This window comes from Heterodontus francisci, chromosome 1 (assembly GCF_036365525.1).
Source record: "Heterodontus francisci isolate sHetFra1 chromosome 1, sHetFra1.hap1, whole genome shotgun sequence".
Taxonomy (NCBI): Eukaryota; Metazoa; Chordata; class Chondrichthyes; order Heterodontiformes; family Heterodontidae; genus Heterodontus; species Heterodontus francisci.
The window spans coordinates 184,113,649-184,132,010 of record NC_090371.1 but is presented as its reverse complement, the minus strand read 5'-3'; the positions used below and the strand labels follow the sequence as shown (position 1 = coordinate 184,132,010).

Genomic DNA, 18,362 nt, shown 5'->3' with positions numbered 1-18,362 from the left:
GGCCCGCTCCGCTCCTCCCATGTCTCCGGCCCGCTCCGCTCCCCCACTTTTCACCAGTCCGGTACGCTCCCCAGTCCCCGGCCCGGTCCGCTGTCCTCCCCCCCCCACCATTACAGGCCCGCTCCGCTCCAGCCCCCCGGCCCACTCCACTCCCCACCGTCCCCGGCCCGCTAGCTTGTTTTCTCCCTCCTGCCATTGTGTGCTGCCATGTGTTTAGGTCAGGTTGCCTTCGTGTGATTATTTGAGCAGTGCATGTGCCATTGCAGCGCCACCTAGTGGTAGCGTTGTCAGCAAACGCAGCTAAATTTTTAATGGCGTAATAAGTCTTACTACCAAAACAACCTTTCTGGAACTGAAAACTAACTTTTACAAGTGTGGAGTCTCATTCTTTTAGACCTTAATTAGTGATGGAGGTTTAGAAAAACATAAAATGTTTTTAAAAATGTTTTCTTTCTGTCTATCTCTCAGTTTCTTAACCCCATCCTTCTTTCCCTCAATATTTTGCTTTTTCTACTTGATTTGACATTAAATTAAATATTCTAACTTACACTTCCTGGTTCAGACTCAGCTTGTCACAGTAAGAATTCTGTAATCTGATTGGTTAGGGAGATATACAGTTGTTTGCCGGGTTCACACGGGTTCTAGATCCCCTGTAGAGGGTGCTGCTCTGAAATGGATTTCGAATCATTTCAAATTCCATCGCAAAAGCCCACAGAAAGTCTGTGGGTAAGTGTAAATGTAACAAATAGTTGCTGCCGTTCTTTTGCTGCTGGCCGCAAAATCTGGGCCAATCCCGTTTCTGTTTGAATCATATAATACGTCACAAAACTAATTTTACAAAATGGTGACTTAAGTTACTCCAAGTTTGTGAAAAAATATAACTAAAAAAACAAACAGGTGTTTTTTATGCCTACTACATCTTAAACAATAAGACTTCACTCTCAGTGTCCAAAATGCTCAATGTGCTCTAGTCTTATAACACACCCTTTATTCTTACTCGAACATATGTTCTCATACAATGCACTCTCACCTGTGTTTGTCCTGATCCTCATAATCGCATCAAATCCTATTGGTTTCTGTACGTCCCTTCTTAGATTGTTCAAGAAATGTTCAGCATCAGTCTGTATCTATACAAAGAACAATGATAGGAGAAGAAATTTGAGTTGCACCGTTGCCACCAGTTGATGGCACCATAGATACTAATCATGGCGTCACAAGACTTAGCAAAAAAAAACAAGCAGATTTCTTAGTAATAAACAAATTTAAAACTATAATGAAGAATCATTATACTGGGTTTTCAATATTATATCACCTTTAAATCAATAGTTTTGTTTTATATTTCATACTAAAATATCTTAGGGGTGATCCCGTTAAATCATGTTGCCTAGTTTATTAGAAATTAACTTAATTAGCAACATATTAGTGCATAAACCATGACAACACATGCTTTATTTAATTGTAGAATGGATATTTGTTGACATTCCAATATAAGAAATCCAATATAGATGCCAAAACTGTGGGCTAGTTAAATAAAGCACTGCCAGTTTATAGAATACAATTTCACCTAGAATCACACCAAATCAGGGGAGTGTATGTATGAACAGATCATGGAAACAAAGCTAATAGTGAACTTTATTGCAGTTCACTATGAAAAACAGCTAAGGAAGCTGAATCTATTCCCATTTGCAAAAAGGATTCAGTGAGGAACATGATATATGTTTCTAGAAATGAAGGTAGAATATTATTTTCTACAGAAACTAAAATAAGAGAATTGGGGTACCAAATGAAAAACAAACAAAATAATGGACTAAATGTAATATAAGAAGTAACTGCTTCATTCCTGGATTTGCAACAGACTATCAGCTGCACAGAAAATACTTATCCAGTACAAGCACTCGAAAGAAAATGGAACAGAATCCTGATTCAGGACAGAAAAGATGGATGTGGATTTGGGTAGAAATAAAAACACAGTGATTATTGACCACGCAGCCAGCAGCTGACATCATTCGACTGCGTCAATATGCGCACATGCGCAAATTGGTTCCTGCCCTCTGCGCATGTGCTGCGTTCCACAGTGCTAGGACTGGTTGGCGCATGCGCAGATGACGTCATCGCGTAACGCAGGCAGATGGAATTTGCGCATGCGCAGAAGACGTCATCGCGTAACGTGGGCAGATGGTGGGGGATCCGGGCCGGAGAGATCAGGGGTTGGGAGAGGGGGGATCTGGGGAGCGGGGAGAGAGTGGGGGTGGGCGGAGCAGGGAGCGTGCTGCCGAAGACCTTTCTGGTGGCGGGTGTGCTCTCCTCCTTCACCCCGCCGTGAGCTCCCGACCCCCGCCCCCTTGCTCACAGCCCCGACCGCTCGCTCGCTCACTGCCCCCCACCCGCTCGCCACACCCTCGACTGCTGGCTCACCCACCCGCCCGCTTGTTTACTGCCCGCCCGCCCGCTCCCTCCCCTCCCCTCCCCGGCCCACTCGCTCCCTCCCCTTCCCGGCCCGCTCGCTCCCTCCCCTCCCTGGCCCGCTTGCTCCCCTCTCCGGCCATTGTGTGCTGCCATGTGTTTAGGTTGCCATCTTGTGATTATTTGAGCAGCGCCATCTTTAATCCTGACAACTGCCTGACGTCGCGGAGTGCGACGTTTTACTGGCACAGGCTGCATTTGCGCATGTGTCATTGCAGCGCCACCTAGTGGTTGTGTTGTCAGCAAATGCAGCCAAATAAAAATGCATGCATTTTGAAGCAGAACCTAAGGAATTGTTTTAATTTTTCTTATATAATCTGTGTTAATGGAAAAATGTAAACTTATGCATATAGATATAGGATTTCTAATTTTCATGAGAAATTTCTTTAAAAAAAAATGTGGGGACACTCTAACTCTCCCTTCTGGGTGGGAATTAAGCAGACGAGCATCTAAAATGGAGAAGCTGCATTTCACACACCATTCCCACTGATCTTGGAACTTAACGCTGCTGCTTTTGATGGTGGATGTGGTAGAATCAGGCAGCATCCTCATGCACAAATGCTATCTGGGGTCCCTGTGATATCAATTAAACCCCAACTGCATTTGAACTGGGACCTGAGCAGGGAAATCATCGCAGCTTGGCCACCAGACTGAAGCATGTCAGCAGCTCGTTGGCAGAATGAAGAGTCCTAAAACTTTCCTTTCTGTGGGGTTGAGGTATTCCTTCAGACCCAACAAGGAAAGTTACGATCTACCCTGCTCTGGTCTGCACTCCACTTTCCCCAACCTGTTACTTAACTGGAAACATGACTGCGGCTAAGAACTACCCAATCTTTTGTTTCTTGCAGCTGCTCTGTACCCTCTTCCCAGCTGTTCCAGCTGAGAAGTGGACTGGTGGCATTTAAATGAGGCCCTGAAACTTAGGCCGACGAGTGCCCTGACCCTGTGAAACCTACACTAAAATTAACCCCATAAAATCAGTCAATAAGTGTAAGATTTTTTTGAATCAAAGTAAAATATTGGTTTGTAATCAGAAAATTTTAGGTTTAATATGATTCTATCAGAGGAACAGCTTTGGAAGGGCAAACAAAATACTTGAAATAACTAATAAATGCTCAGAATTGTCTTCATAAAGCATAATGCTAATAGGAGTTGACATGAATCATTAGCTGCATCCAGAGCACCCCTCCTTCATGGAAACTTGTTCAGCTGACCGTATATGACACAGAAAACTGAAGGTATGCTCTATGTAGATGCTGCCCATCAGTATGGCTGGAAGGTAGGGTGCCCCAAATAGGAAGATCAGATGCATGTGCATGCCATAACTACTGTGCGTCAACGTTGACATTTCCATAAGTTTATTGAGTTTGTTACAACCAGGTGAGAAAGAGGTCCAGGGTTCCCTTTCAGCCTTCACCTGGTCTTACTGTAACAGGGCTTAATTTTAAACACATCGTGTTTTTAGCTCCCCATTGGTGAATCCTTGTTCGCCATTTTCCAATTATAAGGCAAAGAAACCAGCACAAACAGACTTTCTTAGGTTTAAAGAAGAAAAGTTGAAATGTATTAAATTTGAATTTAAACTCTAATTCGGTTGATGCCTATGCATACATGACATACCCACGCTAGCAAGCATACACGATTCACACATGCAAGTAGACACAGAAAAGAGCAGAAGAAAAATAAAGTGGAAAAGTTTGAGGCAACATGTGAAGAGTTTTTATTATGGTTCTTTGAGCTCACTGTAGAGTCCTTGATTGTAGATAGATCTTGCTTTTCCATGGGGCCCAGTATTCTTCTTAAACTTTGTTCACTGTAGGAGACTTTTCTCTCTTGGGGTTCATGGCTTCAGTGGATTCAGAGGCTTGTGAGAAAGCGATGGGAGCAGACAGGAGAGATCTTCTCAGCCCAGGAGCAAACAAACACTCTGAGTTCAAACTCTCTGTGGCCAGTTCAAAAGAAAACTCTGGAACAGCCAGGTAGTCATGTGACCAGCTGGTCTAACCAGTCCTGGATTGTATTCTCCTGAGCAGGCCCTGGAATGCATTTCCTCACCTTTGATGTCTGTTAGTATGTAAATGCTTTTTTCCAGCCATGATCTGTTTAATAAGTCATTTCCTCACTCCAACAACAGTTGAAAATCAATGTTCATGACAAAATTGATGTGCCTGCTTATTTCCCTGGCTGTCTAGGGTCTGTATTCCTGTTGAGGTCTGAAAAATGGGGGTGTCATAGAGCCATAGAGACGTACAGCATAGAAACAGGCCTTTTGCCCACCGCGTCCATGCCGACCATAATGCCTATCTATACTAATCCCACCTGCCTGCATTAATTCCATATCCTTCTATGCCTTGCTCATTCAAGTATCTGTCCAGATGCCTCTTAAACGTTGCTACTGTTCCTGCCTCCACCACCTCCTCTGGCAGTTCATTCCAGATACCCACTATTCTTTGTGTGAAAAATTTACCCCTTTGATACCCTTTAAACCTCCTCCCTCTCACCTTAAATCTATGCCCTCTAGTTTTAGTCACCCCTACCATGGGAAACAGACTCTAGCTATCTACCCTATCTATGCCTCTCATAATTTGATATCCCTCTATCATGTCCCCTCTCAGCCTCCCTCGCTCCAGGGAAAACAGACCCAGCCTATCTAATCTCTCTTTATAACTCAAGCCCTCCAAACCAGGCAACATCCTTGTGAATCTTTTCTGCACCCTCTCTAGCTTAATCACATCTTTCCTGTAGTGCGGCGACCAGAACTGCACACAGTACTCCAAATGCGGCCTAACCAACGTTATGTACAACTGTAACATGACGTCCCAACTCTTGTACTCAATGTCTTGGCTGATGAAGGCAAGCATGCCATATGCCTTCTTCACCACCCTGTCTACCTGTGTTGCCACTTTCAGGGAACTATGTACTTGCACCCCAAGGTCTCTCTGCTCAATAACACTTCCCAGGGCCCTGCCATTCACTGTATATGTCCTGCCCTGGTTTAACTTCCCAAAATGCAACACTTCACACTTGTCTGTCTGAAATTCCACTTGGCAATCCCTTGCCCACTTTCCCAGTTGATCTATATCCTGTTGTAACCTTAGACAACCTTCTTCACTGTCCACTATACCACCAATTTTGGTGTCATCTGCAAACTTACAAATCATGCCCCTTACATTCACATCCAAGTCATTAATATATATGATAAACAACACAGAACCCAGCACCAATCCCTGTAGCACACCACTGGTCACTGGCCTCCAATCTGAAAAACAACCCTCCACTACCACCCTCTGCCTCCTATCACCAAACCAATTTTGTATCCAATTGGCTAGCTCACCCTGGATCCCATGTGTTTGAACCTTCTGGACCAGCCTACCATGCGGGACCTTGTCAAAGGCCTTGCTAAAGTCCATGTAGCCAACGTCCATCGCCCTGCCCTCGTCAATCCTCTTGGTCACCTCCTCAAAAAACTCAATCAAATTCATGAGACATGATTTCCCATGCACAAAGCCATGCTGACTATCCCTAATCAGACCTTGCCTTTCCAAATGCATATAAATCCGGTCTCTCAGAATCACTTCTAATAACTTTCCCATCACTGATGTAAGGTGCACTGGCCTGTAGTTCCCTGGCTTATCCCTGCTGCCCTTCTTAAATAAAGGCACAACATTAGCTATCCTCCAGTCTTCCGGTACCTCACCCATGGCTAACGATGATACAAAAATCTCTGCCAGGGCCCCAGCAATCTCCTCCCTTGCTTCCCATAGCATCCCAGGATACATCTGGTCAGGCCCTGGGGATTTATCCACCTTAATACGCTTCAAAACCTCCAACACCTCCTCCTTTGTAATGTTGATATGCTCCAGGATATCGCTGTTCCCTCCCTTGAACTCACTCGCTTCCATGACATTCTCCACGGTAAATACAGACGAGAAGTATTCATTTAAGACCTCACCCAATTCCTGTGGCTCCACACATAGATTACCACACTGATCCTTAAGGGGACCTACTCTCTCCCGAACTACCCTTTTACTCTTAATATACTTATAGAATCTTTTAGGACTCTCATTTATCTTATCTGCCAGGGAAATCTCATGGCCCCTTTTCGCCTTCCTAATTTCCTTCTTAAGTGTACTCCTACATCCCCTGTACTCCTCGAGGGATGATCTTGATCCCAGCTGCCTATACCTGACATATGCCTCCTTCTTTGTCCTGATCAGACCCTCAATATTCCTTGTCAACCAAGGTTCCCTAAACTTGCCAGCCTTGGCCTTCAATCTAACAGGAACATGCCAGCCCTGAACTCTCCCTATCTCACTTTTAAAAGCCTCCCACTTGCCAGACTTCCCTCTACCTGTAAACAGCCTCTCCCATTCAACTTTTGAGAGTTCCTGTCTGATGCCATCGAAATTAGCCTTCCCCCAATTTAGGACTTCAACCTGAGGACCAGTCCTATCCTTTTCCATAACTATCTTGAAGCTAATAGAGTTATGGTCACTGGTCCCAAAGTGCTCCCCCACTGACACATCAACCACCTGCCCAGCCTCATTTCCTAAGAGGAGGTCGAGTGTAGCCCCTTCTCTAGTAGGGCCATCCACATACTGCTCCAGAAAACTATCCTGGACACACTTAACAAATTCTTCCCCATCTGAACCCTTAGCACTAAGGCAGTCCCAGTCAATATTAGGGAAGTTAAAATCACCTACTATTACAACCCTATAATTCTTACACCTATCTGTGATTTCCCTACATATATGCTCCTCCAATTCCCTCTGAATATTGGGGGGCCTATAGTATAATCCCATCAAAGTGATCACCCCTTTCTTATTTCTAAGTTCTACCCATATGGCCTCGCTGGACGCTCCCCCTGGGATATCCTCTCTAAGTACTGCCGTGATGTCCTCCCTAATCAATAGTGCAACTCCCCCTCCTCTCTTACCTCCACCTCTGTCATGCCGGAAGCATCGGTACCCCGGAACATTGAGCTGCCAGTCCTGCCCATCCCTCAACCACGTTTCCGTAATAGCTATAATATCACAATCCCATGTACCGATCCATGCTCTGAGTTCATCTGCCTTACCTGTAAGGCTTCTTGCATTAAAGTAAATGCAGTTTAGCTTACCAGACCTTCCATGCTCCCTGTCCTGCCCCTGTCCGGCCTGCCTACTGGATTTGCTTGCTTTCACCTCTACATTAGCCTCAACTATCTCATCGGAGAGACTACTACTTTGGGTCCAATCGCCCTGCCAGACTAGGTTAAACCCTCCCGAGTGGTTCTAGCAAACCTCCCCGCAAGGATATTGGTCCCCTTCCAGTTCAGATGCAACCCGTCCCTCTTGTACAGGTCACCTCTGCACCAGAAGAGATCCCAATGATCCAAGTAGCTGAAGCCCTCCCACCTACACCAGCTCCAGCTACGCATTCATTTGCCTTATCCTCCTATTCCTAGCCTCACTAGCACGTGGTATAGGAAGTAATTCTGAGATTACAACCCTGGAAGCCCTGCTTTTTAACCTTCTGCCTATCTCCCTATAATCACTTTGCAGGGCCTCATCTCTCTTCTTGCCTATGTTGTTAGTACCAATATGGACCATGACCTCTGGCTGCTCACCCTCCCCTTTCAGAATGTCCTGCAGCCGCTCCGAGACATCCTTGACCCTAGCACCATGGAGGCAACATACCATCCTGCAGCCTCGTTTGCGGCCACAGAAATGCCTTGCTGCACCCCTTACGATAGAATCCCCTATCACTATCGCTCTTCCACCCTTTTCCTTCCCTGCTGTGCAGCAGAGCCCTCCGTGGTGTCACAAACCTGGCTGTTGCTGCTTTCCCCTGGGAGGTCATCCCCCCCCAACAGTATCCAAAGCGGTACATCCGTTTGAGAGGGGGATGGCCACGGGGACTCCTGCACTACCTGCCTGCGCCTACTACTCTGTCTGGTGGTCACTCATCCCTTTTCTACCTGTGCAGCCATTACCTGCGGTGTGACCACCTCACTAAACGTGCTAACCACGACGTCCTCAGCATCGCGGATGCTCCACAGTGAATCCACCCGCAGCTCCAGCTCTGTAATGCGGGTAGTCAGTAGCTGCAGATGGATACACTTCCTGCACAATTAGTCATCAGGGACACTGGAAGCATCCCTGATTTTCCACATAGCGCAGGAGGAACATATCACTGGGCTGAGTTCTCCTGTCATGACTTACCCTTAGATTAATTAGTTACTCCCTTAATTAAAAAATACTAATTACACTAGGGGCCTTGTTCTACCCACTCCAATCTAAAGTCCTTAAAAAGCTACACTGAATTAAAAAAAAACACTTCAGTAGTACTCACCTTATCACCAGAGGTTTTTTTTCAACAAACAAAAACAAAAAAAACTTTCCCCTTTTTGTTAGGATAGTTAAGTGCAGTAACAGCAGTGACTCACCCAACCAATCATCTTACAGCTCTCCTCTGACATCACTGCTGCCTTTTTTTTTCAAAACTGTGGCGCGCTGGAAGAGCTGCTCTCCGCTCCGCTCCGGGAAGGTAAGAGACTGGGCCTCGATCCTCAGGCTCGATTTATAGTCTCCGTTCTCGGCGTTCTCCCCACAGGTCCGCTCCGCTCCTCTCCGCTCCACTCCCGAAGGGTGGAGGGGGGTTTAGATTTAATTGGCCCAAAACTGAAATGTTTTTCTCTCTCAGGAGATTCAGTAGTGAGCAGCTCTATCCTGAACTCTCTTTCAGTGCTTTGCTGAGTCATGCAAAGGCTTTTGACTTTGGGGGATGGGTGGTTTTCTTTGGTTCTGACTGTGAGGGAGGATTCTTTGCTAATCTCCCCTTTGTCCCAGAGGTCACTCCTGCCTGAAGGTATTTGTGCAGACTCTAGTGCACTCCCTTGTGGCACTTCGACTAGGTGAGGCCTCACCCTCAGTTTCTGTGCCCCCCTAGAGGTCTTTCTTTGTCTCTGCAGGTTCCTGTAAATGCTGTTAGCAACTCTGGTGAGGAGCTTCTAGTGTCTGCATTTCCGTAGGAGGATGTAGGGTCTAACTTTTCACATTTTTCGGGTTTGGCTGACCGGACAGTAAGGGTTTTCATCCGGGATTCCTCCTGGACTTCTTTTAACCTGCCCTCTTGGTCACTTTTTCCCCTTCCCTGTCTACTCTTTTGCCAGCCTTGTGCCTGCCTGCCCCCTTTTGTTCTCGGCAGGGGTCCCTTACAGTTCACCAGCCCTCTGTTGGAGGGTCCTCCTAACACTGGTACAGGACTTAGGGGTGCAGGTTTCACTGTAGGTTGGGGTTTCCCCTCAACCTGGCACATGAGGCAACTCCTGCAGTACTCCACTACATCTTTGTGGAGATTTGACCAGTCAAACTGCTGTCTTATGTGGGCTTTGGTCTTTCGTATACCGGCATGTACAGCCACTGTAGTCTCGTGGACCCTTCTTAATATTTCTCCCCGGTACCTCTGTGGCACCACTAACTGGTGAACTACTGTCCACTCCTTGCTCTCAGGTCTATGAGGAGAACTCCATTTCCTCATCAGTGCCTCATTCTTTAAATAGTAGCAATCAGGGACTCCCTCTGCTTCACTTTCAGACTGGGCAGCCTGTGCTAACTCTCGCAATACTGGGTCAGCTTGCTGAGCCTCAGCTAGGAACGATCCATTCCCTGGGTCTTCTAACTTTACAAAGAAAGTCTCAGACAGACAGACCTGGTCATCTGCCTGCTGTGCCAATTCAGACTCCTCTGGGGGAGCTGGTTTGATCATGGCCTGATCCACTACACATTCAAGGAAACTGCAGGGGCCTGTCTCCTGCCACGGCCCTGTCTCTCTGACCTCCTGCGGTCTGTCTTTCATTACTGGGGGGGGGGGTGCTACCACCTTCATCCCCACCAGATGATTACCTAGGAGCAGGTCAACCCCATCCACAGGCAAACTAGGGACAATCCCTACGGTCAGCAGTCCCAAAACTAGGTCGCACTCCAGGTGCACCCGGTGTACAGGTACAGGCATACACTACCCTCCAATACCATTCACCACCATTCTGGTGTTCACTGCACTCTCTGGGGGGAAAGGTCAGGCCTTTTCCCAGTAAAAGGGGTCTGGTGGCCCCTATGTCCCTAAGAATTACTATGGTCTTGCTTGCCCCACTCAAGGGGTATGAGGTTACTTTCCCTTCAAACACAAAACCTTGATAACCTTCAGGAATCCTATTAAATTTTCCTGCACTTGCAGCTGTAAGCTTCCTGGGTCTCACTCTTATTGCAGTTAAAGCCACAGCTTGTTCTGCTGTGCTATCCATCAGGTTCACTTCTTCACTGAACAGGTGTGCTCTGATTAACCAGACAGGTTTTCCTTTTAGTTTCCAGTAGTCAGCTTTTAAATGCCCTGCTTTATTACATTGAAAGCACACAGGTCTCTGGGTCTCACTCTTACTGCTCACAGCACCTTCCTTTTTGGCGAGAGGATAACCCCCAACCACCCCCCCCACCCACCCCCCATATCTCCTGCTTTCCTTTCTATCCCAGGACTGCTTGGGCTCCTATCACCCTCCCACCCTTTGTCCCTTTCGGGTTTGTGGGGGTGACTAGGAAAGGTTCTCCCCTGGGAAACCGATTTATAAATTAAAGCAAACTCATCAGCTGCTTGCCGGGCTCTCTGGACCCGCTGTACATCTACATGGATCTCTATGGAGTGTGGGAGAGAGTGTTTAAATTCCTGTAACAGAATTACTTCTCTGAGATTCTCATAGCTGAGCTGTATTTTAAGAGCCCTCAGCCACTGGTCAAAAGCCACTGCTTATTTCTTTCAAACTTCTGATAAGTTTGATTAGCTTGCTTCTTGAGGGCTGTAACCTTTTGGTGATAGGGTTCAGGTATTAATTCATGTGCCCCGAGGATAGCATTTTTGATCAGTTCATAATTTGATGAACTCTAAACTGGCAACAGGGAATAGACCTCATGGGCTTTTCCAGTTAGCTTGCTTTGCAGTAAAAGAGGCCAGGTCTCAGCTGACCATTTTAGTTGCCTTGCTTGTTTCTCAAAGGACACAAAAAATTGTTCTACATCTTCCTCAATGAATCTTGGAATTAATTGAGCTTGTTTTAACAATTTTATACTCAGCCCTGAATTACGTCCCTCCATATTGGCCATGCTTTCATTGGGGTTACTCTGTCGCCCCTTAGTTAACTTAAGCACTTCAGCTCTCTTTCTTCACATTCCGTCCAGAATAATCTTTCTCTCTCCCTCTCCTGCCTTTCCGTTTCTTCACGTTCCTTCTGGAAGGCTCTTTCTTTCTCTTTTTCCTGTCTCTTTCTTTCTCTTTCCCTGTCTTCTAATTCAAGTTTCCTTTGTTCCAATTGTATCTTTGCTAGCAGTACCCTGTCGGGGTCTACTTCTAACACTGCTTCTGCTTCTTCAGATTCCGATTCCGATGGTTGGCTACTAGCCTTAGGAGTTCAGACTTCCTAGCCTTGCCACATCCCACACTGCTCAGCCATTTCCCTCAACTCCTCCTTAGACAGTGCTTTTAACTTATCCCAAGTTACTTCACCCTGGCTTGAAGAGCTATTATCTTCAGTTGCAGACATGTTAGTATTCAATCACACACAACCAGAAGAAAACCTGCATTGAAATCTTGCTCTTTTTTGCTTGGGAACAATTTGGCTTCCCACTTCCAATTTCTTTCGTTTGTCATGGGTCAATTCCCGATGGTAGTACCCAAAATTCTGTTACGACCAGGTGAGAAAGAGGTCTAGTGTTCCCTCTCAGCCTTCACCTGGTCTTACTGTAATAGGGATTAGTTTTAAACACATCGTGTTTTTAGCTCCCTCTTGGTGAATCCCTGTTTACCGCTTTCCAATTATAAGGTAAAGAAACCAGCACAAACAGATTTTCTTAGGTTTAAACAAGAAAAGTTGATATTTATTCAACTTGAACTTAAACTCTAATTTGGTTGATGTCTACGGATACATGACCCGCCCATGCTAGCATGCATACATGATACACACATGCAAATAGAGAAAGAAAAGAACAGAAGAAAAATGAAGTGGAAAAGTTCAAGACAATATCTGAAGAGTTGTTGTTACGGTTCTTCAAGCTCACTGTCGAGACCTTGATTGTAGGTCGATCTTGCTTTTTGTTGGGGCCCAGTATTCTTCTTAAACCTTATTCACTGTAGGAGACTATTCTCTCTTGGGGTTCATGTGTCTTTGGTAGATTCAGAGGCTTGTGATAAAGAGATGGGAACAGACAGGAGAGATCCTCTCAGTCCAGGAGCAAACAGACTGTCTGAGTTCAAACTCTCTGTGGCCAGTTCAAAAGAAAATCCTGTAACAGCCACGTAGTCATGTGACCAGCTGTCTGACCAGCTGTCTAACCATTCCTGGCACTTGTGGATTGTATCCTCCTTCGCAGGCCCTGGAATGCACTTCCTCACCTTCGATGTCTGTTAGTATGTAAATGTTTTTATCCAGCCACAGTTGATCCGTTTAACAAGTCATTTCCTTGCTCCAACAACAGTTGAAAATCAATGTTCATGACAAAATTGATGTGCCTCATTCTTGGCAGGTGGGGACCTAGCATGACAAGCTTATCCCTAATTTTGGAATTCATCCAAAATGTGGAGACGTAGTTATATCTTCACTCTTTATCATGTTAATGTGGCATAATAAGCGTGTTAAATGGAAAATGGGATAGAGTCAGAACAAATCTAGAAGCTCAAAACTGGGTATCCCTGAGATGCTGTGGGCCATTAAAAAACTAACAGCTACCCAACAAAGCACAAAATTACTCTGGTGTGCCCTGTCCTCAAAAAGCAGGAATATCCAATCCAGCCAATTACTGTCCCATCAGTCTACTTCAATCATCAGCAAAGTGATGGAGAGAATAGTCAACAATGCTGTCAAGGGGCACTTACTCAGCAATGCTCAGTTTGGGATCTGCAAGAAGCACTCGGCTCCTGACCTCATTACACAAGGCAGGGCCTTAGTCCAAACGTGGACAAAAGGATGGAATTCCAAAGGAGAGGTGAGAGTGACTGCCCTTGATATCAAGGCAGCATTTGACCTAGTGTAGCATCAAGGAGCCCTAGTAAAAGTGAAGTTAATGGGAATCGGGGAAAATTCTCCACTGGTTGGAGTCATACCTAACACAAAAGGAAGATGGTTGTGGTTATTGGAGGCCAATCATCTCAGCCCCAGGACACTTTGGCAGGAATTCCCCGGGTAGTGTCCAAGGCCCAAACATCTTCAGTTGCTTCATCAGTGACCTTCCCTCCATCATAAGGTCAGAACTGGGAATGCTCACTGAGAACTACACAATGTTCAGTTCCATCCACAACTCCACAGATAATGAAGCAGTCCATGCCCACAAGCAGTAAGGCATGGACAACATTCAGGCTTAGGCTGATAAGAGACAAGTAACATTCATGCCACACAAGTGAAGGCAATGACCATCTTCAACAAGAGGGGGTCTAATCATCTCCTCTTGACATTCAACGGCATTACCATCACTGAATCTTCCTCTACCAACATCCTGTAGGTCACCACTGACCAAAAACTTAAGTGGACCAGCTACATAGAGCCATTTAAAGTCATTTATGGCACAGAAGGAGGCCAAATACAGTGGCTACAAGAGCAGGTGAGAGACTGGGTATTCTGTGATGAGTACCTCACCCCCTGACTTCCCAAAACCTTTCCACCACCTAAAAGCACAAGTTAGCAGTGTGATGGAATACCCTCCATTTGCCTCGATGAAGGCAGCTCCAGTAACACTCAAGAAGCTCGACACCATCCAGGACAAAGCACCCAACTTGACTGGCACCCCATCCACCACCTTAAACATTGTTTCCTTTCACCAACGTCGCACTATGGCTACAGTAGGTACTCTTTACAAGATGCACTGCAGCAACTTGCCAAGGTTGCTTCAATAGCACATTTCAAATCACCGAATCACAGAATAATACAGCGCAGAAGAGGCCCTTCGGCCCATTGAGTCTGCACTGATGCATTAAAGACACCTGACCTGTCTACCTAATCCCATTTGCCAGCACTTGGCCCATAGCCTTGAATGTTATGACGTGCCAAGTGCTCATCCAGGTACTTTTTAAAGGATGTGAGACAACCTGCCTCTACCACCCTCCCAGGCAGTGCATTCCAGACCGTCACCACCCTCTGGGTAAAAAAGTTCTTACTCAAATCCCCCTTAAACTTCCTACCCCTCACCTTAAACTTGTGTCCCCTCGTAACTGACCCTTCAACTAAGGGGAACAGCTGCTCCCTATCCAGCCTGTCCATGCCCCTCATAATCTTGTACACCTCGATCAGGTCACCCCTCAGTCTTCCCTGCTCCAGCGAAAACAACCCAAGCCTATCCAACTTCTCATAGCTTAAATGTTCCATCCCAGGCAACATCCTGGTGAATCGCCTCTACACCCCCTCCAGTGCTATCACATCCTTCCTATAATGTGGCAATCAGAATTGCACACAGTACTCCAGCTGTGGCCTTACCAAAGTTCTATACAACTCCAACATGACCTCCCTGTTTCTGTAATCTATGCCTCGATTGATAAAGGCAAGTGTCCCATATGCCTTCAGAGATCTATGGACAAACACGCCAAGGTCCCTTTGTTCCTTGGAACTTCCCAGTGTCAGACCATTCATTGAATACTTCCGTGTCACATTACTCCTTCCAAAGTGTATCATCTCACACCTTTCAGGGTTAAATTCCATCTGCCACTTTTCTGCCCATTTGACCATCCCGTCTATATCTTCCTGTAACCTAAGACACTGAAACTCACTGTTAACCACTCGCCAATCTTTGTGTCATCCGCAAACTTACTGATCCTACCCCCCACATAGTCATCTATGTCGTTTATATAAATGACAAACAATAGGGGACCCAGCACAGATCCCTGTGGTACGCCACTGGACACTGGCTTCCAGTCACTAAAACAGCTGTCTGTCATCACTCTCTGTCTCCTACAGCTAAGCCAATTTTGAATCCACCTTATCAAGTTACCTTGTATCCCATGTGCATTTCCTTTCTTGATAAGTCTCCCATGTGGGACCTTGTCAAAGGCTTTGCTGAAATCCATGTAAACTACATCAACTGCACTACCCTCATCTACACACCTGGTCACATGCTCAAAAAATTCAATCAAATTTGTGAGGCATGACCTCCCCCTGACAAAGCCATGCTGACTTTTCCTAATCAAATTTTGCCTCTCCAAGTGGAGATAGATTCTCTCCTTCAGAATTTTCTCCAATAGTTTCCCTACCACTGATGTGAGACTCACTGGTCTGTAGTTCCCTGGCTTATCTCTACAACCTTTCTTAAATAGTGGGACCACATTAGCTGTTCTCCACTCCTCTGGCACCTCCCCCGTGGCCAGAGAGGAATTAAAAATTTGGGTCAGAGCCCCTGCAATCTCCACCCTCGCCTCCCACAGCATCCTGGGACACAAATCGTTCAGACCTGGAGATTTGTCCACTTTTAAGCCTGCCAAAACCTCCAGTACCTTGTCACTCCCTATGACAATTTGCTCAAGAACCTCACAGTCTCTCTCTCTAAGTTCCATATCTACATCCTCATTCTCTTGGGTGAAGACAGATGTGAAGTATTCCTTCAAAACCCTACCAATGTCCTCTGGCTCCACCCAGAGATTTTCCCCTTGGTCCCTAATGGGTCCTACTCTTTCCCTGGTTATCCTCTTCCCATTGATATACTTATAGAATATCTTGGGATTTTCCCTACTTTTACCAGCCAGAGCTTTCTCATATCCCCTCTTTGCTCTCCTAATTGCTTTCTTGAGCTCCATCCTACACTTTCTGTACTCCACTAATGCTTCCATTGATTTGCTCTCCTTGTATTTGCTAAAAGCCTCTCTTTTCCTTCTCATCGTACCCTGAATGTTTCTGGTCATCCATGGTTCTCTGGGCTTGTTGCTCCTACCTAATACCCTAGAGGGAACATGTTGGGCCTGTCCCATCCCCATTTCCTTCTTGAATACCCCCCACTGCTCTTCTGTAGATTTCCCGACAAGTAACTCTTTCCAGTCTACCTTGGCCAGATCCTGCCATATTTTACTAAAATTCGCTCTCCCTCAATCCAAAACCTTTTTTTGCAACTTCTCTATTTCTTTCTCAATAACAAGCTTAAATTGTACCATGTTGTGGTCTCTATCACCACAATGCTCCCCCATCAACACAGCAACCACCTGCCCAGCTTCATTCGCCAGAATTAGGTTTAGCACTGCACCCTCCCTTGTTGGATCTTCTACATATCGAGCTAAAATATTCTCCTGCATATATTTTAAAAACTCCACTCCATCTAAGCCCTTAACACGATGACTATCCCAATTAATGTTGGGAAAGTTGAAATCATCTAATATAATTACCCTATAATTATTTTTACACACCTCTGCGAATTGTGCACATATTTGCTCCGCAATTTCCCGCTGACTATCTGGGGGTCTATAATAAACACCTAGCAATGTGGCTGTCCCTTTTTTATTCCTAAACTCTACCCATAAAGCTTCATTTGATGCCCCCTCCAAGATATAATCTCTCCTTACTGCAGTAACTGACTCCTTAACTAATATTGCAATGCCCCCTCCTCTTTTACCCCCTCCTCTGTCTCGCCTGAAGATTCTATATCCCGGGATATTGAGCTGCCAATCCTGCCCCTCCCTCAACCATGTCTCCGTGATGGCTTCTATATCACAATTCCACGTGTCAATCCTTGCCCTTAACTCATCCGTTTTACCTGTAATACTCCTGGCATTAAAGTAGAGGCCATCCATCCTGGTCTTACTCCCTTGAAACGTACTTCCGCTGTATTCCCTCTGACTTGTTTGCTTTCCTGTGTTTAGCTGTGTCCCTATTCTGCTAGTAGTCTGCGTCCTCTCCTCCTGCCAAATTAGTTTAAACTCCTCCCAACAGCACTAGCAAACCCGCCAGCAAGGATGTTAGTCCCCCTCTGGTTCAGATGTAGACCGTCCCGCTTGTACAGGTCCCACCTTCCCCAGAAACGGTCTCAGTGGTCCAGGAATCTAAAACCCTCCCTCCTGCACTAACTCTTAAGCCACACATTCATCTGTGCTATTCTCCTATTTCTATACTCGCTAGCACGTGGCACTGGGAATAATCCAGAGATTACAACCCGAAAGGTCCTGCTTTTTAGTCTATTGCCTAACTCCCTGAATTCTTGATGCAAGACCTCATCCCTCTTTCTACCTATGTCATTGGTACCAACATGTACCATGACCTCTGCCTTATCACCCTCCCCCTTCAGGATGCCCTGCAGCCTTTCAGTGACATCCCGGACCCTGGCACCAGGGAGGCAACACAACATCCTGGAGTCACGTTGACGGCCACAGTCGCGCCTATCTGTTCCCCTGACTATAGAATCCCCTATTACTATTGCTCTTCCTCTCTTTCCCCCTTCCTGTGCAGACAGGCTGCTTGTGGTGCCAGAAGCTTGGCTCTGTTGCACTCCCTGGAGGAACCAGCCTCATCAGCCTCCAAAATGGAACACCGATTTGCAAGCGGGACCCCAGGGGACTCCTGAACTCCCTGCCTGTTTCTCTTGGACTGCCCGGTGGTCACCCATTCCCTTCCTTCCTCAAGTCCCTTCAGCTGCGGTGTGACCATCTCTCTAAACGTGCTATCCACGATGCTCTCAGACTCGCGGATGCGCCACAGTGTTTCCAGCCGCTGTTCTAGCTCTGAAACCTGAGCTTCCAGGAGCTGCAGCTGGACACACTTCCTGCACAAATGCTGGTCCCAGGGACTGGAAATGTTCCCAGATTCCCACATGCAGCAAGAGGAGCAAACCACGGCTTTAAGCTCTCCTGCCATGACTAAACCCTTTAAATTTAAAACTTTAGAAGACTGTTACAATAAAAAAAAATCAACT

The 18,362-nt window shown here is 46.1% G+C and overlaps 1 protein-coding gene across 2 annotated transcripts in view; it reads right to left on the bottom strand.

Moving 5' to 3' along the window:
* LOC137373877 (protein transport protein Sec24D-like) overlaps positions 1–18,362 on the bottom strand; it is a 282,185-nt gene that overhangs the window by 62,457 nt on the left and 201,366 nt on the right. For both annotated transcript variants that reach the window (XM_068039393.1, XM_068039404.1), the window contains exon 16: positions 1,031–1,127. In XM_068039393.1, the coding sequence (XP_067895494.1) occupies positions 1,031–1,127 (97 nt within the window). The remainder of the gene's footprint in view (positions 1–1,030; positions 1,128–18,362) is intronic.